Genomic DNA, 26,247 nt, shown 5'->3' with positions numbered 1-26,247 from the left:
GTTAAATTTGCAATTACAGTAATGGATCATGTACTGGATTGGTTGCTTCTAGAACCACATATCAACATTAAGCAGACTAACATGTTCACTGTCATCCTGAAGAGGGCAGTCAGACAACATCAAAGGAATGCTGTAAAATCAAGTCGTATCTGTAGGGCATTGTTCCGTTAAACCTGCTATATTAAAGCAGGACCATTTTCATTATAAGAACAAGATAAAAATCACTTCATCTTCATGCTAGCATTCTTCTTAGTCTACTTTTAACTTGAGAAGAAACTATTTCTGGGAAATCTGGATACTCCAATTATTCCTCTACTGTTTCACAACAGTCTCTTGTTCCCCTTGATCACCATGTATTTTTTCATCTTTACGTTAAACTATTTTGAAAAATACATGATTGGTAAAATACACCTTCAGAAAGTAATATTTTGCAAAAAGTTTTCTTAAATTTTCTGTGAGAGCATACAAATGTTCTATAACAAAGCACTGAAGATAGCAAAGCATTCTGCAGTTCACCCTCAGCAGCTCTTAGCGTGGAATGGGGAGACTGCAAGTAGGAGCGGTAAGAATACAGAGTTACGGAATTACTACTGAAGAACATCCTATGATTACTATATTAAATTACAAAAAATACTTCCTCTGTATCACTTCCAAGAGATACACTGCTGATCAACAAACTGCATTAATAATTTTTGAAGTGTTTGTTATTCCTTTTTAAATGCAATATTAGTGTAAGCCCTTGAATGTAAAAAAATCAACCTCCAATTAACACCAGTTAATATCAACTCTGTCACCATTTATCTACTTGTCTACCCCAACCATTAGTTAATAACAACTCTATCATTTGTTTACATTAAGTAACATCAGTTGTATAAAATTATTATAATAGTATGAAATTATTCTAGTATGAAATCATTACCATTATAAGTGTGAAACACTTCACACATTCATTGTATGAAATTATTATCATTATAAATTACATAAAATACTCTACAGACATACAGCAAGACCACACTTGGGATGAACTCATCAGAATAATGTTAGCTCTGTTAAGTTTGACCAGATTTTTCTTAGGGAAGATTTAAATGATATTGCTGCTAGTCATCTCTTAATTTTATAATAATGGGTAACAACTTAGAAACTCGCAATGCCAGCAGTAATACTACCAAGCTTTTAGAAAATAGTTAACAGATCAAAATGAATTTTTTCTACTAGGTTTTCCTGGAATATTCAATACACTGAAAAGAAAGATGCTAAGCAAATGCTCTACAAAATATCTTACATTACATTCAGTAAGTACTGTTGTATTACACTCATTAGATATTAGAAGTTTTATTTAGGAAGATTCATTATGTAGGTGTCTATGGCAGATAATAGCATTTGTGTAGTTTGAGTTATATTAAATTTGATTAATTTTACTCAATTAGCCCAGCGTTATAATATGGAAAGCACAAGGGGAATGTTCTTGAAGGAATAAAATAGAGTGTGGAATTATTTGCCAAAGAAAGCAGCAGAAACATTATTTTTGGCATACCATGGACTGTAAAAAACATTAAAGAAAGTACAATTGCCAAAGAATGGACTAGCAAGTGACCTACAAGTTCTTACCCATCTGCTTAAGTAAACTGTGATCAATACAGTAATTTAACTCCAAAAAAACTCTTGAATATTATTTGGAATTGCTTCCACTAAAAGAAGAGAGGAAGTTGCTAAAGACATACTTTAACTACTGCTACTTAGTATAAAGATAACAAATTCAGAATATTTATTTGCTTCTATGTTTTTATTTACAGTGACTCAGTTTCATGAAAGAACCTACCACTATGTCCAGAATATTCCCCACACAGCACAACACGATACAGTATGAATAGTAGTTTAAAACTGCGCTATGACATCTAAATATTAGTAACAACAGAAAGCTAGTTTAAATCAGTGCTGTTCTATACACAGCATTCCAATAGGTCCAATATTATGCAGATAAAAGGATATGCCAAGATCATATTTTATAGAATCTGAGAAGTGGAAAGCAAAAACAACAACTAGACTAAGGATTCTCTCTCAAAAATGAGTAGTATCCTGGAAAACAGGACTCACCCATACTTCTATTGATAGAACAAGAGGAAATGGTTGTAAATTAAAAGAAGGAAGATTTAGATTAGATACTACGAGTTTAGATATTACTCAGAAGATGGTAAGGCACTGGAACAGGTTGCCCAGTAAACTGTGGATGCCCTATCTCTGGAGGCATTCAAGTTTAGGTTAGACAAGGTTCTGGGCAGCCTAATCTAATGGGTGGCAATCCTGCCCACAGCAGGAGGTTGGAAGTAGATGATCTTTAATGTCTCTTCCAATCCAAGCTATTCTATGATTCTATAAAGACTAGAAAAACAAATGTACATAGAGCTTTCAGTGACTCCTTCCATGCCCCTGTTCCTCTTCTGAACGAGAGTTCAAAAGATAATTCTCTCTCAGGACAGCTAAGACACATGGCAATGATTTTCTCACTATTTCTTTTTTTGCTCTTGATCAACCAGCAGAACACTGAGAGGCAGATGGAGAGATCCTGTCTTTATCTTTTTAGTAACATCTTCTTGACCAACATTTTTTTTTTTTTTTTTTTTTTTAGTTTTTAGTTTTAACTGCTGATCTGTTTGATTGGCTACTTGAAAACAGTACTCTGATATTTTCTAGAGCAGTGAGACTAATAGATTTCCTTTCTTTTCTACATTAAAAAAAAAAAACAACCTCTTAGATGTCTCTCACTGATAGGATAAATGATAATAAAAATATCCGTTCTTTTGTATTCTTTGCCATTTCTTTCATTGTAAGTCAACAGCACAAGTCAGCTAAATTTAAGAATCCTTTATAAAGCACACATTAAATTAAACTCAGCTCCTAATGACACACAAAATACACGCTGAATCATAGCTTACCTATTACAATTCTGAAACAAATGCAAAAAAAAAAAAAAAATTTGACTTGGAGATCATTCAGAAAGCAGCAGGCTTTCTGAAGTAGCTACAAGCTTCCCCTAAAAGAGACAAATAATCTTTTCTTATATAATGGAGTCTAGTCACTCAAAATGCAACAAGTCTTTAAAAAGGATGTTCCACACCTGCAAAACATCGATTATACAGTTTTATAAATTATGTAAAAATACATGTATATACTTCTACACTCACACACCTATTTATAGATACATATGCAACTTCATCTAATAGGAAGTAAAGACTGCACCTTTCAGTGCAATGCAACTTCCAAAGTTTTTAAAAACACAATAGTCTGGTCAACGCACAAAGAAAAAAAAATCACTGGCTACACGAGCTTCTCTCCATTACTGGTCATTTCAGGCTCCTCCTTCCTAAGCACAACCACCAGAAAACTGTTTGGCAAATGTTTAATTCAGATGATCACCAGATCACTCTGTCTCAAATATGACAAACTTGCTGTTTGTTACCTTTTCAGAACTGCCTGAGAGTTAATCTCTTTTGGACACAGAATAAATCAATACTGCAGACTTATAATTCTGACATAATAATAAATTATAATTTTAAATAATTTTAAATAAATAATAATTTTAAATGTATATATATAAAATATTTTAAAAGAGACAAATGAAAAAATTATAAGCAAATCAAGAAAAATTTCATAAAGAGAAAGCATTAAATGCAACAATATGATGTGTATCAGGTACAAAGAAGCCAAGCACTGCTTGAATATTTAAGCTTCATAAAATTGACAAGCTAAGAATCGTTCAATATATATATTTTTTCCATTTGACCCTTCCTTAAGCTGATGCATCACATCATGTACTTATTTCCTGCAGGAATGAAAAATGCTTCTCATTCCACTAGTACTAAAGATCTAAGTACTAAGATGTTAAGTAACTTTTGCTACAGAACAGGTATAAAATATGCATTATGTTTGGATTTTAATGAAGAAGATCAGCTACTTTGACTGAAAGGTTTATTTTTACACACAAGTTTCATCCAAACATTAGAAGTCCAAAGGATTCTTTTGTATGCAGCACTTTAGGTTGGTATTGTTTCCGCATGCTTTCTCACACCTGTAACTGTTATGGGACTGATGAGACAATGTCTTCTCCTCTGCACATGGAAAAGTAACTTTTATTTTCTGAGACGAAAAGAGTAATTTCCCCACATTCAGGTTCTTAATATACAGATTAACAAAGAGTTTTAAGATTTGGTTAAGATCATTCAAAGAAGTTCCATCCAAAATTTGGAACATCTCTGGTGTTTAAAAGGAAGGAAAAGCATCTTCCTTAATACCTTCTAGACAACGACCAAACTACATTACTTCAGAATGGACAGACAGTAATCCTTAGCCTAGTAGAGAACATGATCAACAAACTGATTTTACATTCACTCTCAAAGTGTGCCAAAGGTGATGCTAAGTTTTGTGCAGAAAGAAGTTACCTCTCCATCACAGTCACACAGTAGCACACTCATTCAAAACACTTGCAAGGTAAGTCATACAGATTTTACTCTAAACCTGGGCTCATTCTGACTTCATTCATTTGGCTATATTTAGAAATTTTAATCAGGTATATGAAGGTATATCTGGGTATAGGTTATTTTAATACAGTAGGACACACAACCTCTTATGGTTTCAGATATGCAGACCTGCAATGGGCTGCTCTGACAATCAGCTTCCATTCATTTCTCCAAAACAGGAGCACGTCATCCACCACTGCTCCCCTACTTGTTATTAATCTTATTTTTCTTTTGCATAATGCTGTATTATTCATGTTTAGCTTTTGAGATAGCTTCAAGCAGCAGCAGTACAGTACATTTCCTTTCAAAAATATCATTCTTTAGAAACTGGACACTTACATGAGATACTGAAACGTCCAATCTAGCCAAAGAGAAAAGACACTACTCCCCCGCACTCCCCCCCCTTTTTTTTTTTAGAAAAGGTAATTAAATGGTGTGTAATTTTTAGGGAGAAAATGAACTAATTCTTGGGACAGTTATTCAAAGATTACAGGTGTTATATTCTCAATATAACACTGTTTTTTTTGTATGCAGTTGTTTCAAAAATATTATGAAGAGGAAGAGTTAACTTAAATCTTGGACAGAAGCATCTTCACAGAACACTACAGCTTTACTTAAAAATCTATTTTTCCTTTAGGCAAACTGGCTACTGAATAACTAACAATAAAATACCGCATGTGTTTCAGTTCTATATGTCTTATCAGTGTTCCTGCACATTAATTAGCCATTGATTTGAAAATGTCGATTTTCCTGATAATGGTTTTATGTGCACTATGATCAACCTCATTAAATTCCTTTTTTTCCGCATGAAAGAGAGGATCTCAGCTTCACAATTATTTAAAGAGTCCCAACTGAAAGCAGTGATGTTGATTTTTTCTCCTATGCTTAGAGATTTTTTGTTGCATATGTATATAAATGCCTAGACTGGTATATTACAGGATAAAGATTATGAGCAAAATTAACTTCATTAAACAATATGCAGTTCTAAGCAAAATTAACTTCCTTAATAACAGCAATATTTATGCTGTTTTCACATCTTGCAAAAAAACTGTACATTACACAGGGAATGAATTTGCTATTACCATTATGATGATAAATAGACTGATCCCTTTTAAAACTTAACTCCTGTACTTTTATCTACCTGTTAAGAAAATAAGTAGCAATTGAAAATATGATAAACTTTCAACACTCATTTCATCTCCTAAAGCTGAACTCTGGCAACACAAAGAACAAACAATAGCCACCATGCATAGGAAGTGGAAAATAATATTCCTTTGACTTAGGAATGTTGGACAGCTTCAGCTTTCTCCTTGAGAGTTCAGAGTTCATGGCGAACTTATAGGAATGCAATCAACACCAATTTAAAAAAAAATCTAAGACAAAGTTTAAGAAAAATTATATGGAACTATAGGTTTACATCTTACAACCCCACTCAAGTTGAAGTTTCTATTTTAAGAATTGCATTCTATCACTTAACAAAAGCAACAAGCTACTTACCACATTTATCAACTTTGAATATTGTTTACAGTGCACCTGCTTAAAACCAAGAAATGCTTCTTTCCTATAAAGCTCATCTATTTCACAGTTCTATGCAGCATTTTGCTGAATATTTAGATATTGTCCAGAACACCCAGCAAAATAAACCCACCTATTATTACACTCAGTAATTTCCAATGCGTGTTTTGGCTGAAGAAGGTTTTATTAGCTCAGTTTCTGATTTAGTAAGGTAATTAAATACATGACTACCTTTCAGTTCCTTGGCCCCAGTCCCACATCTATCATTAATTATTTTTGGATTACCTCTGTTGAACTAGAAATTTGCAGAAAAAGATCTTGTATTAGAAGAATACTAGTAGTACTTCAATATATATTCTGAAAGGAAGTACCAGCACATATCAAAAGTGCAGTATCAGACAATATTCCTCAGAATGTATGTCCTCATGGGAAAAATATGTTTACATTTTAAGAACTGTTCAAATCTGTGAAATCACAGACTCACATCTGTACCAGAGCCCTGAATATCATTTAACAGAAGGAATTAGTGGTATGTCATGTTATTAAATATTAATGATTATTCACTTTATCACAAAACATCTTTCAAGAGACCAAAGCATGAAGCAATTTCTTAAATGTGTGTTGTTATTTTTTTCTGCAGTATACATTTTATTCAACTGTAATAAAAAAAACACTGAGTAAACTTCTGAAAATTGTCATATAGATTAAAAAAAAGTTGAAAAAGATGCTGCAAAAAACACATGAGGCTGTTAAACAGTAAATATCCACCCCAAGCAAAGAACAACCCTACACATACTGAGCAATGATTAAAACATTCACTTGAAAACTGAGGTGAGAAAGATGGAAAAAAATCAGTAAGGTATAAATTACCTGCAAACAGAGCACTGCCGCTGTGGCTGGAGAGCAGTGAACATCACTATCACGGAGTAGTTACGAGGTGGAGCCTTCACAAATCTTCGAAATTTGTCTCCATTCATGCGGATGACTGAGCGCCTTGAGCTCCACTCCATTAGCTGTTCCACCTTCTCAGCCAGAAGATTCTGTAATTGAGGACAGAGAAGAGGAATGTTTAAGTTTAAACTTGAAGCACTCTGTGACTACATTCTAGTTTTGCATTCCCTGAGCATCCACTGAAGCTGGAAGTTAGGAGGCAACTCTATAGCATAGTTTATCCTTGCATGTAGACCAGTAGATCACAAGCCTCTTAAAACAACTGTTTGTTCTTTTAAGAGAAATGATACATAAAATGAAATCAGACATACAGCTTGTTATTTAGACAAAAGAGTAAAGCAAGTATGACTAAATGTAGGACACCAGTATGGCAGTTAAATTCCATGTAGCTTTAGAAAATGAAACATTATAGCATGTACTCTATTCAGTAAAAATCAACTTAGAGGAAGATAATATAATGAAAGATAAATCTGCTATGGAAAGAAAAAATAGATGAGAAAACTGGATAATATGACTTACAGAGAAGCTGAGTGCTGCAGGAGGGTTGGAAGGACAGAAAGATAAACAGAAATGGAAACAAGGTGAAGGGGCAGCAAGCAAGAGAGAAACTGAGGTCAGAAAATTGGAAAATGAGAGACCTATGACAAAGCAAGCATGAGTTGGCAGAAGGAAGACAAACTAATGAGGAGCTGGAAAAAAGAGAATGTGATGACAGGTATGACAAAGATGAACGCAAATACTGCGCAAGAACTGTCCAAGGTGATGAGGTTAATAAATAGGTTGTTAAATAAATAAATGGTAAAATCAGTATAAAAATCAGTAAGGCTATTTTGATCACCAATATACATACAAGGGCTGCTCCAAAATTAACAAATCCTATTATGTTGGCCCATGATGTCAGAGGCAGACGTTAGTGGTATAGCATAAGAGGTTGAACATTATAATCAATATTCTATTACATTTTGTTGCCATGCAATTGATGGCAACAGAGAAGCAGTTTGACAAAACGGCATCTGACATGGAAGTGCATATGAAATAAAGGTATGCTGCTGAATTCCTCCATGCAAAAAACAAAACAAAACAAAAAAACTCCAATTAACATTTATCAATGCTTGATGAATGTGTATGGAGACCAAACAGCGGATATGAGCACAGTGAGATGTTTCAGCAGTGGTAACAATGACATGAAAGACAAGTAAAATTCCAGATGGCCATGCAGATTTTTACAAGCTCTGCATGAAGGCTCTCGTTTATCATTTGTGAAAACTCATAGTTAATGGTGGTAACTAAGCTGAAAAATAATGTTCTGTAGCTGAAAATTTGCTCTATCAAACACTGATATTGTGCTCTTTGTCTGTTGTCTGTTTCTTTGGAAATAAAAAGGTGGCATTACTTCCAGAATGACCTATGTATATGAGTGAAAGATTGAAGTACTAGGGTTACCAGAAAATTACACCATCCTTCTTATTATCTTACTATCTAATACTTATCCTAAGCATTAGAAAAGATGGCTCTTGCACAGCTCTTTATAAGACACAAACAGTAATCAGAAGTTTCAAGTTTAAAAGATCTGATCAGCATAAGTCATAAATAGTTTTGAAACAGTTTTTGTCCCTACTAAGCCTAAAAATAATCCTTTGAAATTTCATTGACATTCACTTACTTTGGTTGATTCTATAACTATCAATCTGAATGGGAGATTACAACTGTGTATCAGGAGAATACCAATGAAAGAATTAATTCTAGAACTTTTCTTCTGCTAAAAGAATTACTAGTTTTTTGGTAGTTTAACTTCAAAAAGTTATTATGGGACGTATTTTGAAAAGAAATCAAAACAAACAAACCCAACAGGAAACAGGCTTTTTCTCAATGCACCAGATAAAAAAAAAAACTACCAAACAAACCTAGTAAATTTACCACACTAGGCAGCCAAGCTAGTACTTCAGGAATATGAAGCTATCAGGTACCATTTTACTACTTGCTTCCTTGGATTCTGAACAATATACTTATTCCAAATATAAAACTATCATTTAATAGATGGTGGATAACTGCATACATCATAAAACTTCTTCTATAGACCAGATTACCAAATCTTAGGTCATTGACTGCACTTTATTATCCTACCATGTTTAAAAGCCACTTCTATTCCAGAAAGTCTACTCTTGCAGAATTATTAATAGGAAAGATCTTCTAGAGTAGCTCTAAACTTCACAATCAAATCTGTGGAATGTACTATATTTTAAGGCCTTCTGGTTTATAACATTGTGTAAATGGTTGAAAGTCTGATACTGTTCTGCCATTTACAAGACCTTTGCACAACAAATGCTGCTTATCTCATTCAATAATAAAAGAAACACATCTAGTGTTAAATGAGCTTCTGCTGTAGTGATGCATTTTACTTTGAAGTTGAGTATCAATTTTCAAGAAATATGGCAGATTTCAGCATTACGACTGTTTTAAATTAGTATCAAAAAGGTACCCACTTCTTAGTATGCTCTGAAAATGAGCAGCCTATTCAAAGGGAAACAAATGTATGTTTTCAATGCTGAAGATGGCAGGCTGCATTTAGAGATTTCACAATCGAGAATGTACCTTAGATATTTTTCTAAGAAAACTGAGTTTTTAAAATAAACTTGTATAAAAATAAGAGAAAATAGTTGTCGAACAAAAGCATGACTGAGCTGTATCTCCAGGAAAAAAAAAAAAAAAAAAAAAAAAACTTCTGCATAAAATAACAGTTGAAAAGAGAAAGGAAAAAAAACTTGATATGAAAAAAACTCTATTGATACACAGGAAGGCACTGTCAGAAAATAAAATGAAGGTAATCTATCTAAAATTATTCTTGCACAGAAAATAAAGATATCCTTCAGCATAATTCTGTCCCCAGTTACCATCAAACCACACAAGTACAAAAACTGTCAACCAAGTGAATCACCCTGAGGCTTCTGAACTTCTGCAGATGTGTTAACTCACCTCTTTGCACCTGGCAAACTTTTCTGTTTGCCAGAATCCTTCACATCCCCAGATAAAAGAACATGATTAAATCCAATTCACTCATGAATCTAATGAGATTCAAAAAGGCCTCATGCAAAGTGTTGCACTTGGGTTGGAGTATAAGCGTACAGACTGGGAGAAAAATTCATTGAGAGCAGCCCTATCTTGGGAGTCTTGACAGATGAGAAGCTGGACGCAAGCCAGGAGTGCACACTTGTAGTCCTGAAGGCCAATAGTATCCTGGGCTGCATCAAAAGAGGGTTGGCCAGCAGAGAGAGGGAGGTGATTGTATCCTTCTGCTCTGCCCTTGTGAGGCCCCAGCTGGAGAACTGCATCCAGGCCTGGTGCCCCCAGCACAAGAAATATGCAGACCAGTCGAAGCAGGTCCAGAAGAAGGCCACAGAGATTATCAGAAGGCTGGAGCACCTCTTCAATGAAGAAAGGCTAAAGGAGCTGGTCTTGTCCAGCTTGGAGAAGGGTCTGAGATCTCACTGTGGCCTTCCAATACTTGAGAGGAGCTTATAAACAGGAGGGAGTTCAATATTTCACACAGGTCGATAGGACTACTAGGACGAGGAAGAATGGCTTTAAACCAAAACAGAGGAGATTTAGATTAGTTATTAAGAAGAATGTTTTTACTTGGAGAGTGGTGAGGCACAGGCTTCTCAGAGAAGCTGTGGATGCACAATCCCTGGAGATGCTCAAGGCCAGATTGGATGGGGCCATGGGCAGCCTATCTGCTGAGTAACAGCCCTACCTATGGCAGGGGATTGGAACTGGGTCATCTTTAAGGTCCCTAAGACTCTATAATTCTCTAGACAAAACTCATCTAGTGATGACTGAGATATAGGAACAATTGTTACTTATTACTGAGAAAACCACAGACAGTAACTCATTTTTGCTCCTTTCTGTTCCATACAAATAAAGACCCTGTGCTTGCTTAAGCTTATCTATTTGCAGAGTTGCTATAAATATTTACCAGTTAATTTACCAGCTTTATGCTGATGATTCAATTGGACTATTTTAGTTGAAAACACTGGGGAAAACAAACAAACAAACAAAAACCACATAAATCTGAGGAAGGGAAATTTCTGCTTTAAGCAGAAACAACTTGGAATTTTGTTCCTGCAAACAGCTACACAGCGTTTTTAAATCAATGGATTTAAAGGCAGCTCTGTATCATTTATCTATTTTCATTAGCTTATACCCCCTCTGCACAGAAATAGAATATGTGAGACGTGGAAACAACATAAATGCTAAGTGTAAAACCAAAACAATGATATTGCTTCCATTCTTACACTCTTTTGAAATGAATGCAAATATAAAGCACAACACTTTTTCAAAACTAAATAACTCTTAAAAATATAATTGAGAAAAATCAAAATACAGAAACTTTCTGAAGAAACGACACTTTTTTTTTATTTAAGACAGGGATTTTTCAATGAAGAGATCACCTATGAAAATAATTTTTGTTGCTACAGTAGAGGCAGAGTAATTAATGTTTTGGCCTTAATCCTATTAGCCAGGAGAACAGTCTCTACTGAAATTAGATTCTTGGAAGAACAATTCTACATAATTCTGCTTTTGCCCCTATGGCTAACAAAGGAATTTTCCATGTTTCCATGTTATCTGTATCACTGAAGCAAGAACAAAACCAAAGTGTACAGTTACCGTTCCTCTGTTTTAAATCTCAGTTTCCACTGATGTGATGAAACACCAATGCTACCTATCAGAACTGAAGGCAAGCTGTAGCAAGTTATAAGAAAGATGCTGGCAGGCTTGGCTCCTGGCAGCTGCAGCTGATTAGAAGCCTCCAACAATTCCCTGCTGGGGACTGCTTCCCAGCAAGGTCTGTATCTCTTTCTTGCTTCTTAAATCAGTAGAGTCTGGCATCTACAAGCCTTCTTTTTAGTACTCTGTGACTAGAAGATTAGCAACTCTAAACAAAGCTTTACTCACTCATTCTCCATAAAAACAATGTCTATAAGATAAAGGATAAACAACAATAACCACAACCTGATATTTAAAGATGTTTACCCTCACTTGACTGTTAATCTTCCTTGGCTAAAACTTGTAAATTTCTCTAGACTCAGATAAAATCATTCATGGCTGGGGGAAAATAAATAACTGAATAATCAGATTTTCTAAGTGCTTTACATTGCATAAAATTTATTTTGAGTTCTTTCATCTTTAAATCTCCTTTGATTTACCTTGTCTTCAGTTAAAACATCACTGCATAGGTAATTTAAAAAGTGAAGTCCCAAAAATCCTACTCAATGCTTCAGTTTCTTAATTAGCCCAAATTAACCTCCTTTCATTTGGAAAGTACTGGCCTCCTTCAACTTTCAGAAGAGGTTTTAGCTTTGGAGTGCTCCTTCACTACTATTAGTCTTGTGAACATGGAAGACCTTAACTCTGGAAAGTTCAGGTCATGGTCTGTAAAACATGGAAAGTTAGGGTCATGGTCTGTAAAAGAAGATACCACTAGCATTAAGAAAAAGTCCTCAAAAATAATACTAAGAATTAGACAAGGCCTCAATCAACTATCACTAGTAAGGCAGAGACATCATTTAATAGCAAGCCATTTTATCTTTCCTGATGAAAAGTTCAAATTCATTTGAGTAGCTCTAATTTCACAGTTTGAAGTATAAAAAAGCAAAAGTAGTGAATTTATAATTAAAAGTTATGTCCTGTACCAAAAGTAGTTTAAATGTTAACTACAGTTTTAAAGGACTCATAAATGTCTCTTAACCTGACATCTACCTTAAATTTCAACCTGTTGTAACATTTTTTACACTATTATTCTTAATGTAACAAGAAAAACTAGCTGTATTTATAAATACATTTCAGTTGTACATTGTATGAATAGTTAACTTCTCTAAAAACTTCTGATAAACAATCACAGCCACGTAATTATTGGGTCCAATATGCTAATAGCAGAAAGACAGTGGAATTAACAGTACCAAGTGTCACTGCTTGTTTAAAGTCATTCATTTCTCTGCTGTTGTTCACCTCATGCCTGCATATCTTGAACATATCCCAAATAGTTCATATAATTCACAAACCTTAACCAAAAAATACTTATATAATTAATTTTATGCAATTGTTTTATGCACTTTATTTCCATTTTTACATGAAAAAGTAAAATGACTACTTCTAAGACAAGAACTTTTCTGAAAAGAGATAAAAGTATTACTTCTATTTACAAGAAAGCCATAATCTAAACATAATAATGAGAACCCATGTAAGCTGGCACACTACAACTACTCAATATTATGCTCCACTGACTTGAAGTTGATATATTTGTGGTGGTTTAGATAGGATTTGCTTCTTCAAGTCAGACAACTGATTTTCAGCATTAGGCAAAATAGCCTAGATTTTGTGAGAATAAATGTAGTATGTCCTTTTAAGATCTAAGTAAATAAATCACTAGAGAAGTATAAGTACTGATGTTTTTAATTTTAGGCTACAAGACCCATTTCTAGCAATTAAAGAAAAAATTTTTTAATTTCCTATTACATTTAGCTATCATCTGATAATTCTACAAGAAATTACATTAAGACACATTTTTTTTTCCCTCAGTCAAAAATGCAGGCTAGAAAGTAACCTACATAACTGTTTACATAGATGTACTTGACCTAGTGGATTTTCATAAATTTCTAGGAAGTACAACCCAAATTTGATAGTTTCCAAAAACACAGGAAATTAATTTTTTTTTTTTTATTTCATCATGTTCATAATTTTATTATTCATGGATATAAATACTTACATAGTTCATCTAAAATAAATTTAGCAGTATTAATTATAGAATATGGTTCTAGTATTGTGAACAAGCACATATCCCTGTTGTGCTGCATTAAACTCTGCATTTATCTCTTTCTGAGTATACAGACCTACATAAGATGCCTTGTACAACACAACTATAAACTTTTCTCCCTACTTTTTAATTCATGATTGTTGTCATTGTTTTCCACAGTAAAAAGGTCATTAAAGACTCAATGAGAAATATCAGAAGGATGACTTACGAATTTGAGAGACGATACTAAAACAAAAGCATTTGCTAAACCTCATGGTATATCTTGTTTAGGTCACCTTTATACTTAAAGGATATTACACTTCGGACAGCACAGTAGAAGACAACCACAATTCTGAGACTAAATGCTGTACAGGAAGGCTTAACAAGTTCCATTCATTCTCACTGGAAAAGATTTAAAGGTGACCTAGCAAAAAATATTACAAAGTTTCTTGACTGTAGGTCAGGGGTAAAAAAAAAAAAAACCCTGCAAAACATTAAAATTATGCAAAAAGTTAGAAACTAATTTGGATCTGCACCGATAGTTCAATTCACCTTACAAATGACTGTTGCATTCAGTATTTAGAACTCTTCAGATTCCTGGTAACTTGATATGGCTGATCTTTGTAGACAGGTAATCTTATGATTTTTAAACAGATGTTTTAGGTTAGTTCTCTGCACAACTGTAATTTCACAATATAAAACCTTTTAGTCCACAAACAAACCTCGCAGCTGTGGATCATCGAACACACATTAACATTCATTAGTCTGTCATTTTCAAATATTTGTGAATTGTAGTCAAAACCAATGCTTAGCTAAAACAGCCTTTTACATTAATTTCTGCTAGCATTTCCAATAGTTTCAGGAATTCCTCCAAACATCCTCCAAGATCTTTCATCAAGTTCAATTTGCTGCAGAATTCTCCTCAAAGTACTCATTAACCTGGCTGGTTATAATTCTCCAGTAGAGAATTATGAAGTAATTACTGGAAGTCATTTAATAACTATTACATAATTTGTGTACCTCTCTCTTGCTACAAAGAATATCAATTTCCACACTCTCCTAACATTGTGGGTTTTTTTTTTTGTTGTTTCTTCTGTGTTTTTTTGTTTGTTTGTTTGTTTGTTTTTCAAGAAAAATGAAGTAACTTTTGATCCTCTTCTTTTCCCTTCACGTCTTCAGCTTCTGGATAACAAGCATGCAGCCTTAATAAACTTTCCTCATTATTGAAAGGAATGGCATGTGAGTACTAAAAGCAAAATCTGCCAAATCTTGTACAAAAACAAGGCAGAAGCCATTTCTTCTCCCCACCCGCCAATGTTTTTTTTTTTTTCTATTTTTTAAGGCTAGCATCCTTGGAGTCTTTGAAAAAAATCACTGCAGTCTCTTTTAAGACTGTTTTAACAGCTATTCTCAAGCACTGTTTCTAAAAATAAACTGACCATTTCTTCAAACAGTAATACATAGCCAAATGCTTCCCCATCAATTTTATTACGAATTCTCATATTTTATTGTATCTCTTTAAAATAGGAAAACTACTAATAAAATACATTGTTACAGAGCAAGCCATTAGAACCTGGTAATCCAGGATCTGTTTGTTCACATGTTCAAAAACAGTTCATGACAGAGAATGTATCTCACGTACTTTATAAACAAGAAGAAAAGACACTCTTGAAGAAAGCAGTAAGACCCTTAAAAAAAAGTCCTTTTCAGAATCATTTCTCCCAATAATATTTTCTGTATCCATATCAGAAGAACTGGAAGAAGATAGAGAAAATCAACATGAAGTTGATTTTGATGCTACTTTGGAATGTATTAGAAACAAGCAATTAGCAAAAAAAAAGGCAATTAGAAACAAGCTTTAAGCTTGAAGATCAAGAAAAGAGTTTGTATCCCTGGATTTCACCCTCCATGAAATGATGCTAGATTTTAAAAACCTGCCTGATTGTAGGTTAAGTTCACATTCCTAGAGCAATTTCAGAGAATTCCCAAACAGCTGAGGTTGGCAGGGGCTTCTGGATCCATCTATTCCAACCCCTGAACAAGCAAGGACACCCACAGCAGGTGCTCAGTCTCACATCCAGGCAGCTTTTGGAGATCTACAAGGAGAAGACTCCACAGCTTCTTTCTACCATGGAAAGATCTGCTACAATTAAATCAAGTTTTACTTTAACAACAAAAAAAGCTTATTATAAACTTGTATCTACTGGAAAATCACTAACACTTCACAGAGAACTAGATTCTAAAGGAAGAATGGTAAGGGCATTCTATTAAAATAATTTAGCTTCAATAATCATTTAAATGAATGCACAGTGAATGATACAAATCAGAGATGTGTTGGCTCCGTGAATTAAAAATTACAGTAATGGAGGGGAATGAAAGGACAGAAATTAAATTGTAGTAGGATGCATAAGTGATGCTTAGTAATCAGAAATATACTGTTTGAACAAGAAAACAATGACAGCTCCATTACACATGCCGTAATAATGTTGACGCAATCCATTTAATAATGAATGCAAGATTTATTTATTTTTTAATAGCTCCATCAAGGAACATAGCAGTGCTTCAACTTACTTTGTTACTATATAATGGGCATTTAAAATACAGAGAATATTAAAGAACATGAAAACTTTTGAATAAGGCTGAATGACCTTTAACTAAATACATCTGTAGAATTCTTACAAAGAAGGTTTTCCACACAAGCACAGAAAGATCACTTAAGTTGATCTACAGGCTACAAAAAGCATCTGGTTGAAAAACATTCTGGGTATGAGCACACTGGCTACTTAATCTCTCAGAACTTATAAACAGAATAGGCAGAGGTCATAGATTACCAAGTGAATTCTCAAGTATCTATTCCCTATTGGCACCTTTATTTTTAATAAATGTTACCTTTCCTATTAGAACACGGGGAAATTAAGAAATAGAGTTAAATTTCTCACTTGCTTCTTCACAACACATTGAATAGTAAGAGAATTAAAAGGCAGATCTCAGAGCAAAGATGCAGTAAGAAGCAATAAATATTTCCCATCCTGAGTTAAGCATGCTAACTATTTTCTGCACAAATTAGTCTATGTACAAAATCAGAATATCAAAGCTTTTACTATGAAAGCTGTGATCAAACTGGTTTTCAAGCTTTAAAGTAGAAAATATAGTATTTTTATCAGAGATACTGAAACATCTTAATACCCACTACAGTTATCAGCTTCATTTTCTTCCTTAAAATTCGAGATGCCAAAAGCATTGAAAGAATACGGAAGTTTGAAAATTTCAGTAGCATCATAAATAATAGAAGTTCAGATTGCACAGCAAGCATAACTAATCAGGGTACAACCTGCAGATCACTGTAAATTGCAATGTGTTAAAACATTACCTAAGTGCAGTTGGACAAAGAATTCAGTGCAGTGGCATATGATCAAATGTCTATTTTGGCTATGGTGACTTTCCTTCTCCTCAGAAGTCTACTATGTACTCGTCTGAATTGTTCAAGATATGGAGGTTACTCCTTGAGAACAGAAGAAAGACAAACTTTTGTTGCTCTTAAAAACTACACAGAATTAATTTGTTTTGTATCATAAGATTGGATATCCAATTTGAATTTTTGTTTAAAGAAACAGGTAACTAATTACTAATATTTGTTCTTGTGCTTTTGAGCGTGAGTTCTTTAATAATAGAGAAGAAAAGAAAAATAGAATTTAGTTTTTAGATAAAAATTAGTATTTTATCAGTGATGGAATTTAAGGAGTTCGCCAAAGGTAAAAAATGACATGAGGAGGTATAACTGTAAAAGAAGAACAGATGTATAACTAGAAATTAGTTTTCAGAACAATCAGATGAGTAAGTGAAGCACTTCCAGGATGTTTTTTTTCAAACTGTAAAACTAGACATCTCTGTCTCTGATTATGAGCAGGCACTCTGATCCATTCTCAAGTACAGTGAGCTCTTAACAGCAATTCCATCAGGTGAGGCCAAGCACCAGCCTAATCCACATAAATCTGTGGACTCCTACAAAACACTGCAGGAACTTGAGCACACATATCCTACTATATACTGTCCTGGTCCTCATCATTTGTATTTAAGGGACATGCTGAAATAGAAAATGCTATCTTCGTCTTTAAAATAACTCCACAAAGGATAAGAACTGAAAAATCACTGAAGCCAAAGGCCATGTTATCTTTAAGGAACACATTCATATGTGTACAAATAAAATGTATGCAGTTTCCCCTGTTCTTGGTTAGCAGCTAAGAGAAAAGATACATTGCAGCTAATTCAATTTATTATCTCACATTTAAATATTCTAGTTTAGAAATCTGCATTCTGTAATGTCAATATTAACGCGCTAGTTAACCACTTTACCTTCCAGCACTCATTCACTTTTCAATTCCCATTTAGTGTGCAATAAGAAATTCTAATAAAACAGGCATGGCAGAAACCTTGTTTTATAAACTCAGCAATGAGTAGAAGCAGTTTTCATGCAAAAGGTTCTCCTTTACAAAAGAGAAGGTCTGCAGTGCTGCACTTTTTCTCGATGTGATCCTACAGAAAATCACTTCACTACTTCCCCAACAAATGCTACTACAGTTTTTGCCATTACAATTAAATGGCAAAGTTAATCTAACTAGATCTCCATGGATCTAGTTGCTGTTATAGAACAATCGTCTAAGCTCACATCTCCCTGTTAGAAAGATAAACCATAAAAATTGAAGCATAAACTGAAGCAGAGAACGCAGTTCTGATCTATTCATCGTTCTAATCTATTCATTTGCCAACTTAACATTACCAACATGACCTAAGTGGCAAGTTAATCAACTATGCAAAGATTAAGCGAGAAAAAAGTTTTTTGGGGCAGGAGGGTAAGTGAGGAATACCTTTGATAAAAGAACTGCTACTGGGAATGTTACAGATACCTAAAAAACAAAGGTAAAGGTAAATATGTTTAACATCAAAATTGTTAAGTATTCACTGCTCATGCAGGAACATGAACCAAATTGCCTTATTGCAAGGAAAAACACCTATCAGGAACATTCACTTTGCATTGGTTGCAAAGCTTTAAACATAATCAACTAGGGAGATTTGAATTTCTTCTAGTCTTAAGAAATACGCCAAGGGGGGAGCAAAGATAACCCTGACTAACTCCTTCCAATTTTAACCTGGCACAATTAATCATGGTGTTCAAGGGACCCAGGGTTTTAGATTTCACATCACGAACTAATTTCATGAACGATTATATTTCATGCTAATAAATACCTTTACCACAAAACTTCATTATTCATAGTCACAAAATGTACCCTCTGATATGAGGGGAAAAATGAAAAAAAAGAAATATGTAAATAATAGTATTACATACTTGCACAGCCCTAAATAAAACTGTCAATTTATATAATAATTTTTCCTCCATAGACAGAAGATAATTGGCGGGGGAGTGAAGGGTGGGGTGGAGAGCAATCAAATACACCTCATTCTACCACACCTAAAGATCAAGCATAAACAAGAAGGTTTACATCCAGATTTAAGAAATCCACAACGGACACTTCAACTCTTCCATACATTTTCACTGAACTAATACATCAGTGACCAAACAGAGGAGAAAAGAATTACCAAAAATTAGACGCAATTACTGTCCTAATCCCTACAGACACAAAGACTGAGAACACACTTTATCTCCATTTGACAGAGAGCTATCCTTTAACAAGAACACTATGTGATTTGCTGTCAACTTGCAACTCTGAATAAAATTTAAAAATAAGTATGTAAGGCATTATTTTCTAATTTATTATCCTTGTGCATAAGTACTTATCTCCCTCTCCAAGAATTTAGTTCATTTGAATTGAATTTGCTCTGCAGAATAATATATAGTTCCAGTAAAGAAATCGTTTATAAAATGAACATTTAGTGTAAACAAAAATAAAAATTAAAAATAGCATTCTGGATTATATATACACACACAAACTTAAAAATGAAGGACTGAAACTGTAGAATATTATCATCTAAATAAGTCTGCTTATACACAGAATCCAAGTAACACAAGCTACACTGAATTCACCTGTTTTCCTTACAACCTATTAGCTTGGCCTACTGGGTTTGGACAAAGACCAACACTGTAACAGTTTTGTGGTACAATATGAGAAACAATATTTTTCTGAAAAAACATTTGTTAGAAATTATGTGCACATATGGGTCAAATGACAAATAAGTGTACAAAAATAAAAGTATTCAAAGATCCCATAAAATATGTAGGGGAATGTAGCCCAGATGGCTTTTTACTGCTTCTTCATAAAGGAAAAAAATAAATAAAAGTAATCTGCATGCTACTAAGTCATTTTACATATCTACAGCTCTTCATTCAAGATAAGTTAACCAGTCGTCGGAACACTAAAACAAAAGTTTGCACTTCTACATAAATACAAATACTCTCAATAAAGCACACCAAAGTTTCCACTTAAAAACCACAGCTAACTCAAGAGGAAAATTTACTCTTCTGCTACTTGTTAAATGGCATTTAAACAGACTGTCAGGGTGACAGAAAGAGAGGTACACACACTAATCTCTTGACAATTACAATTTGAAATTTCAACCAAGAAGAGAAATTTCAGGAAAGGGTACATCTTCAAAACACTCCTGCCAGAAGATCTACACCAGAGGCAATCCAAGGCTCTCACAGATGCTATGGCTGTGCTGGTGAGAGTTCAGTTCCTGAACTGTAACAAACACTTAGAGCAAGCTCAGCTATCTGTTCTCTCTCTTCATGGTCCAAACTAGATTTAACAGCTCCATTTTCTTTTTTCCATTTTGAAAGTAACACAGGATCAACAAGTGATCAACAACAAAGATTAACAAAAGTAAGAACCAGATTGGAAAAACAGCCAAGAATGTGTAAGCACAACAAAGAATGAGAGCTTCTGCTACACTCAGTGCAAGGACAAAAAGTATATTTAAATACGATCTGTAAAGCTTAAAGAAAGAAGAAGCTACATTCAAGACCTTACACATTCGAAAGAAAGAAAAAAAAAAAAAAAAAGAATCCATGGCAGTCGTATTCAAGTCAGTAACTCAGTACTGAACAGACCTTTTGAACAGTAGAACAATGCATTTCCTTTACTCTAAATGATAAAGATTTTTGTAGACAAGTTTTGGTCACAAGCATAACACTGTTCTGATTTATGATCTTAATTACTCTGTGCAAAGAGCTACATTTGACTCTTTAAACGGAGTCCTATCCTATTTAGTCCTAGTCAAGGGGCAAAATGCAACTGCATGAGGTACTAGACAAGCACAAACTAAGAGAACTCTAGCCCTTGAAGCGTAGAAGCTATGAATAAAGAAAGACAACAGATCTCCTTTGTTTGTTTATCTACACCTGCATACAACATGCAAGAAATCAATTAAGAACGCAAGTAGACAATCTACAGTTGCTTCACATCTGTTGTCTAATCACTGTGAGGGTTCTGGAAAAAAATATAACAAAAGCCAAAGCAACTTAAGAAGATGTCTATAAAAACAAATGCTTTATAATGTATCCTGAGATGCTGGTTCAATAGGAAAATATTACTCAAGTTCATCTGGTTTTTTTTGTGGTTTTGTTTTGAAGAGTTAAACAGATGGACAATAAAGACACTGCAGGATAATAAAGACTAGGGAGATGGCAAAAAAAATCTGCTTATGAGTAGAACAGAAAAATGAAATACATTCTGAAGCATTTGTTTATTACCAATAGTTGCAGAAGTAAATGGTATGTCATTTCTCACAAATATTGAAGGATCAGAGCAAGAATACAAACAGAAGGCAGATGGGATAAATAAAATGCTGTCATTTTTTAAGTCTTCAGAGGAGCCGTTGCTTTAATATTCATTAACTGTAGAGACCCTTTATTTTATCCCTCAAGCCCTAATTATTGTGAACCCACACTGTCATCTACATTTTTTGCAAGACTGCATCCTCTCCTGTTTTAGAAAACTTAATTAAATCTTTAATAAGCCAGTATAAATGTAAAGGATGTGGAACACAAAATATCACCTTATGCATATTTATTAAATTTCTCCAAACCCTAAAGCACTTCTCCCCAAATTAATGGTACGGAAAAAAACGATTTCAGTTTACCTGTCAAATTACTTTCTTTTAAATAATTTCATCTGTCAGTTCTTATGACAGGGACTTTACTACTAAATAGTGTCTGGATGTACTCTTTGACACTTACTATCATCCCTACAGCCTAAACCACAGCTGATCACTTCCTCAGGTAATTGATTAAAATAATGTTACTAATCATTGTGTGAAATTAAGTGTGAAATCTAGCCATCCTCGAGTTGACAGTTTTGTTCTCATCTTCCTGTCCAGGTGATAGCATACAAAGTAGATCAGCAAGGAAGTACGCAGTGACATTCAAAGTGGGGTTACCAACTATGGATAAAAGATTTCATGATGAATTTGGTGATAGTATAAATGCAATTTCTAGAAGTGCTTAGTCCAGTACTTTTAGTTAGGTAAGTCATTAGACTTCTTCTGACAAACAAAGATGGCGAGATATAAAAAAAAGTTACAAAAAAAAAAAAAATCACTGAACAGAATACTGATGGTTGCATATATGCAACTAACCTTGTTCTAACAGTAAGCACTACCTTCACACAATACTAGCACATTCAAGTACTCCAGGGGACAGAAGAGGAGGAAAGAGGAGGAACGAGCAGAGCGGACAATTAATTTTGTTCCTTAAGATAATGTGAATAGCTGCCTTTTTTTTTTTTTGGGGGGGGGGGAATGACATACATTAGCTAAAAAAAATCTTGGTTCCAGCTCTGAGGCCTGTGATGAAAACTCTATAATCTATAAATGAATTGATTGATTAGACATCAGTGCAGTGTGGATTTCTTCAAGTTGTGGAAAATTCAACAGCTATGACAGCAAGACTTGCATTATTCATCTGATCCAACTTTAAGATCTACAAACAACATTCAGAACGTCATCACTGTTAATTGTAGTGCTGAATACTCTGAATGAAACACTCAGCTGACATCATAAGAAACAATCCAACTGACTTTCAAATCAGAAACCCAAAAATTAAAGAGAGCAGTACATCTAGTTTGTCACTCAGCATGACAGTTAAGCTTTGTTGATATGGCATGTGAAAAGAATATACAACATACAGAATGAACTTCAAAAATAAAAAAGTGAAATTTTAGGGTTGAGGTTTTCATATCTTAAGAAAAGCAGCAGAATCACAATCAATCTAATCCACAAGAAGATAAAATAAGTGTAATCCTCTATTAAATTTATGAAAGTATTAAGTTAATACAATACAAAATTTGCACCTAATCTTTCACATTACCTAAGTCTCAGTTTTCAACTGCCAAACCAAAACCAAAATTTTCTGATAGACAGATGCTTTACCTAGCAGTTTCTTCTTTACACAGGTAGGCTTAGATGGCAGTCATATGGCCATCCTTTAATGTTTGGTTTTAGTCAAGGACTGAATTCAAGCCTTTCTCTTCCAGGTAGCTTGCAAATATTTCTTGTAATTCTTTCTTAATTACTTCATTATTCATCTAATATACTTTTTGACACATTTATTGTAAATGGCTGTAATATCCTATCAATTGTTTCATCCATGCCAGTACTATCTGCATATTAAATAATTTGATCAGATAAGCATTTCCTCAATGGCCAGCAGGAGCAGGGAGGTGATCATCCCCCTCCACTCAGCACTGGTAAGGCTGCACCTCGAGTATTGTGTTCAGTTTTGGGCTCCTCACTACAGGCAAGATGTTGAGGTCCTGCAGCGTGTCCAGAGAAGGGCAACAAAACTGGTGAGGGGTGTGGAGCACAGGTCTTATGAGGAGCGGTTGAGGGAGCTGGGATTGTTCAGTCTGGAGAAGAGGAGGCTCAAGGGAGACTCTACAACCTCCTGAAGGGAGGCTGTGGTGAAGAGGGATTTGGCCTCTTCTCCCAGGCAATGAGCAGGACACGGAGTAATGGCCACAAGTTGTATCAGAGGAGGTTTAGATTAGACATAAGGGAGAACTTTTTCTCTCAGAGAGTGGTCAGGCACTGGAATGGCTGCCCAGAGAGGTGGTGGAGTCGCTGTCCCTGGCAGCATTCAAGAGGCGCCTGGATGACGTGCTGCGTGATATGGTTTAGTGCTAGTGGTGGCAGTGGTGATGAGGAGACGGTTGGACTAGATGATCTTATATGTTGTTTCCAACCTTGTGATTCTATGATGCTATGAATGTTTATTCAGAAATCACACTCATGCTCTCCATAACAGCTTACAATTGGCATTCTCTTGCAAATGGTTACCATAACCCTACAACCAATACATAGAGTCTAAAAATCAGCTTCCTTTGACTCTACATCTAAATTTTTGTTTAGTGTTTCACAGCTTCTCACCTGTTTTCTTTCTATATTTAAGTTCTTGATTGTGCTTCATACATTCAACCATGCAAAATAAAATCATATTTTGTGTTTACTGTAAATTACTGTCACATTATCATTATTAGTTCAATTTTTCAAGATAGGCTGATTGTTGATGTACTTCAAAAGCAGTTACATTTTACAATGGACTGATCTTCATCACAAGTTCATTCCAAATTCAAGGGACTACCACTGAAAAAGTGAAAGTACAGCCTTGTGCTATCACACCAGCTATCCTCAACACCAGAAAACATATAATTTAAAAAATCCCTAAGTTTTTGTATAAGTAAATCCAAAACAAAGACGCCTGTTCAAGAAAGTGTATTTTTCTCTTTTGTATAGAGTTTCAGAACTGGTAGTTAGAGATTACCACACATGACAACTAATCTCTTTACCAAAATAACCACATTAAACTTTAATTTTTCCTCCATAGTTAATTCATTTCTATAAGGCAGTTGTTGTCTGCAGTCCATTCATGGTTCTCAATTAAAGTACACAGCTGCGCACTTAACAGCTTTAGGATTAAAAAAAACCCAAAACTATAAACCAGTCACATTTGCTCTAAAATTTTATCTTCCCTAGAAACATCAGCCAGGTAGATTCAGAAACTCTCACATTTCCTTACATTTCAGAAATGCTACACACACCAGGAATCATAGGTGCACTCAATGAGCATAAATTGATCCAATCTATTTGTATCTCTCAGGTATCGCCTTCATAATGAATTTTTTTTCATTACACACAGTGAAAATTTCATACTTCCTGCATTTTGTGACCCTCACCTCTCTGTCAGTTGTTTCTGACAACATCTCCCCCTCTCCAAGCTCAAGAAAGTCTACTACAACTCGAGAGGACCCCAACTGCGAGACCCCCCCCACGGGATGTGACGCGATAGGCCCTCTCCCTGCTCTATGATTGATGTGTGGCACGTGCCCTTAGGGGCGTAGACAAAGCACATAGGTTATATAAGCTAGAGTTCACGTGTAATAAAGGCCATTTTGTTGTTCATTATATTGGCGTGTGCGTGCAGTCATTTGGTCCTGGCCTGGTTTTAGGTCAGTACCATAGGAGGCAATGCAACAGTCAGGTCACTATGCAAAGTGCTAGACAATGGAAAACATGTCCATAGATCATATACTTTCATAATAAGTTGAGAAACAAACAGAATGGAATGCTTCAGTCTTTCACCAATTCAGAAACTGCATGACATTGCAGAAGGACAGCTACTCATAGTAGGAAAGAAATCCTGCTCAAAACATATGCAATATCTGAAAAACTGGCTGCCCAACATGCCACATCAGCGATCTGTATGTCATTATATTGCACAGAAGAACAAAATTTACCTTTATCTCAACAGTACAATGAAGTCCAAATTTATTACTTAAAATACATTTAAAGACAAAAAAGTCTTTACCAAGTAAAAAGGCCAAAAACTGCTTGATCCCACTTGTTTACTTTGAGTCATAGAAAGCTGCATTCACAGTCTAAGAATATTAGCAATAAGAGGTCAAAATATCAACCCAATTATCCTGAAGGAGATGTGGTCTTCACCAGAAAAAGACTCTCCAGCTTCTTAAATGAAGGATAATATTTCAGTACAACCCAAGTACAACTCTCCCACAAAGGAAGGCACACAACAGCAGAATTTACATCTGATTAGATACTCTTAATATGGGATCAGATCAATCCTCTGCACATACTGCGGATCTAGATTCTGCATAAGCTCTGTCAAGTACAGAATGCTATGCAAGATGTAGGATTGCTGAATTTATCACAGCAGAGCATTCCTCAGAGAGCTCCATTAGCGTAAAACATCAGACTCGAGAAAGACTGAGCACGAATCAGTGGAAGGGTGAGAGATTATGGGATGGAAATGGAGTAATATTTTTCCTGTTACTACTCTTCCCTAAGCATCTTTTTCAGATGCTGTTTGTGAAAGAACACTGGCATTGGATGAACTCAATCTGAATGATTTTAATAATTCTTATCCATATTATATTAAGATAATGGCTGATCTGATGTTAAAAAATATTGAATGCACAGGGGTTTTTTTTCTACACTACTCAAGAGGAAAGA

General features: G+C 34.7%; 1 protein-coding gene and 1 long non-coding RNA gene across 3 annotated transcripts in view; both read right to left on the bottom strand.

Annotated features, from left to right (window-relative positions):
• LOC128080325 (uncharacterized) overlaps nt 1-26,247 on the bottom strand; it is a 987,521-nt gene that overhangs the window by 286,089 nt on the left and 675,185 nt on the right. The gene's annotated exons all lie outside the window — the stretch shown is intronic.
• TUSC3 (tumor suppressor candidate 3) overlaps nt 1-26,247 on the bottom strand; it is a 107,421-nt gene that overhangs the window by 61,484 nt on the left and 19,690 nt on the right. For both annotated transcript variants that reach the window (XM_052682405.1, XM_052682406.1), the window contains exon 2: nt 6,900-7,069. In XM_052682405.1, the coding sequence (XP_052538365.1) occupies nt 6,900-7,069 (170 nt within the window). The remainder of the gene's footprint in view (nt 1-6,899; nt 7,070-26,247) is intronic.

This window comes from Tympanuchus pallidicinctus, unplaced genomic scaffold, assembly GCF_026119805.1.
Source record: "Tympanuchus pallidicinctus isolate F22 unplaced genomic scaffold, pur_lepc_1.0 scaffold2, whole genome shotgun sequence".
NCBI classification, from domain to species: Eukaryota; Metazoa; Chordata; class Aves; order Galliformes; family Phasianidae; genus Tympanuchus; species Tympanuchus pallidicinctus.
Note: the sequence above shows the minus strand (reverse complement) of the source record. Positions and strands in the feature narration are given on the sequence as shown.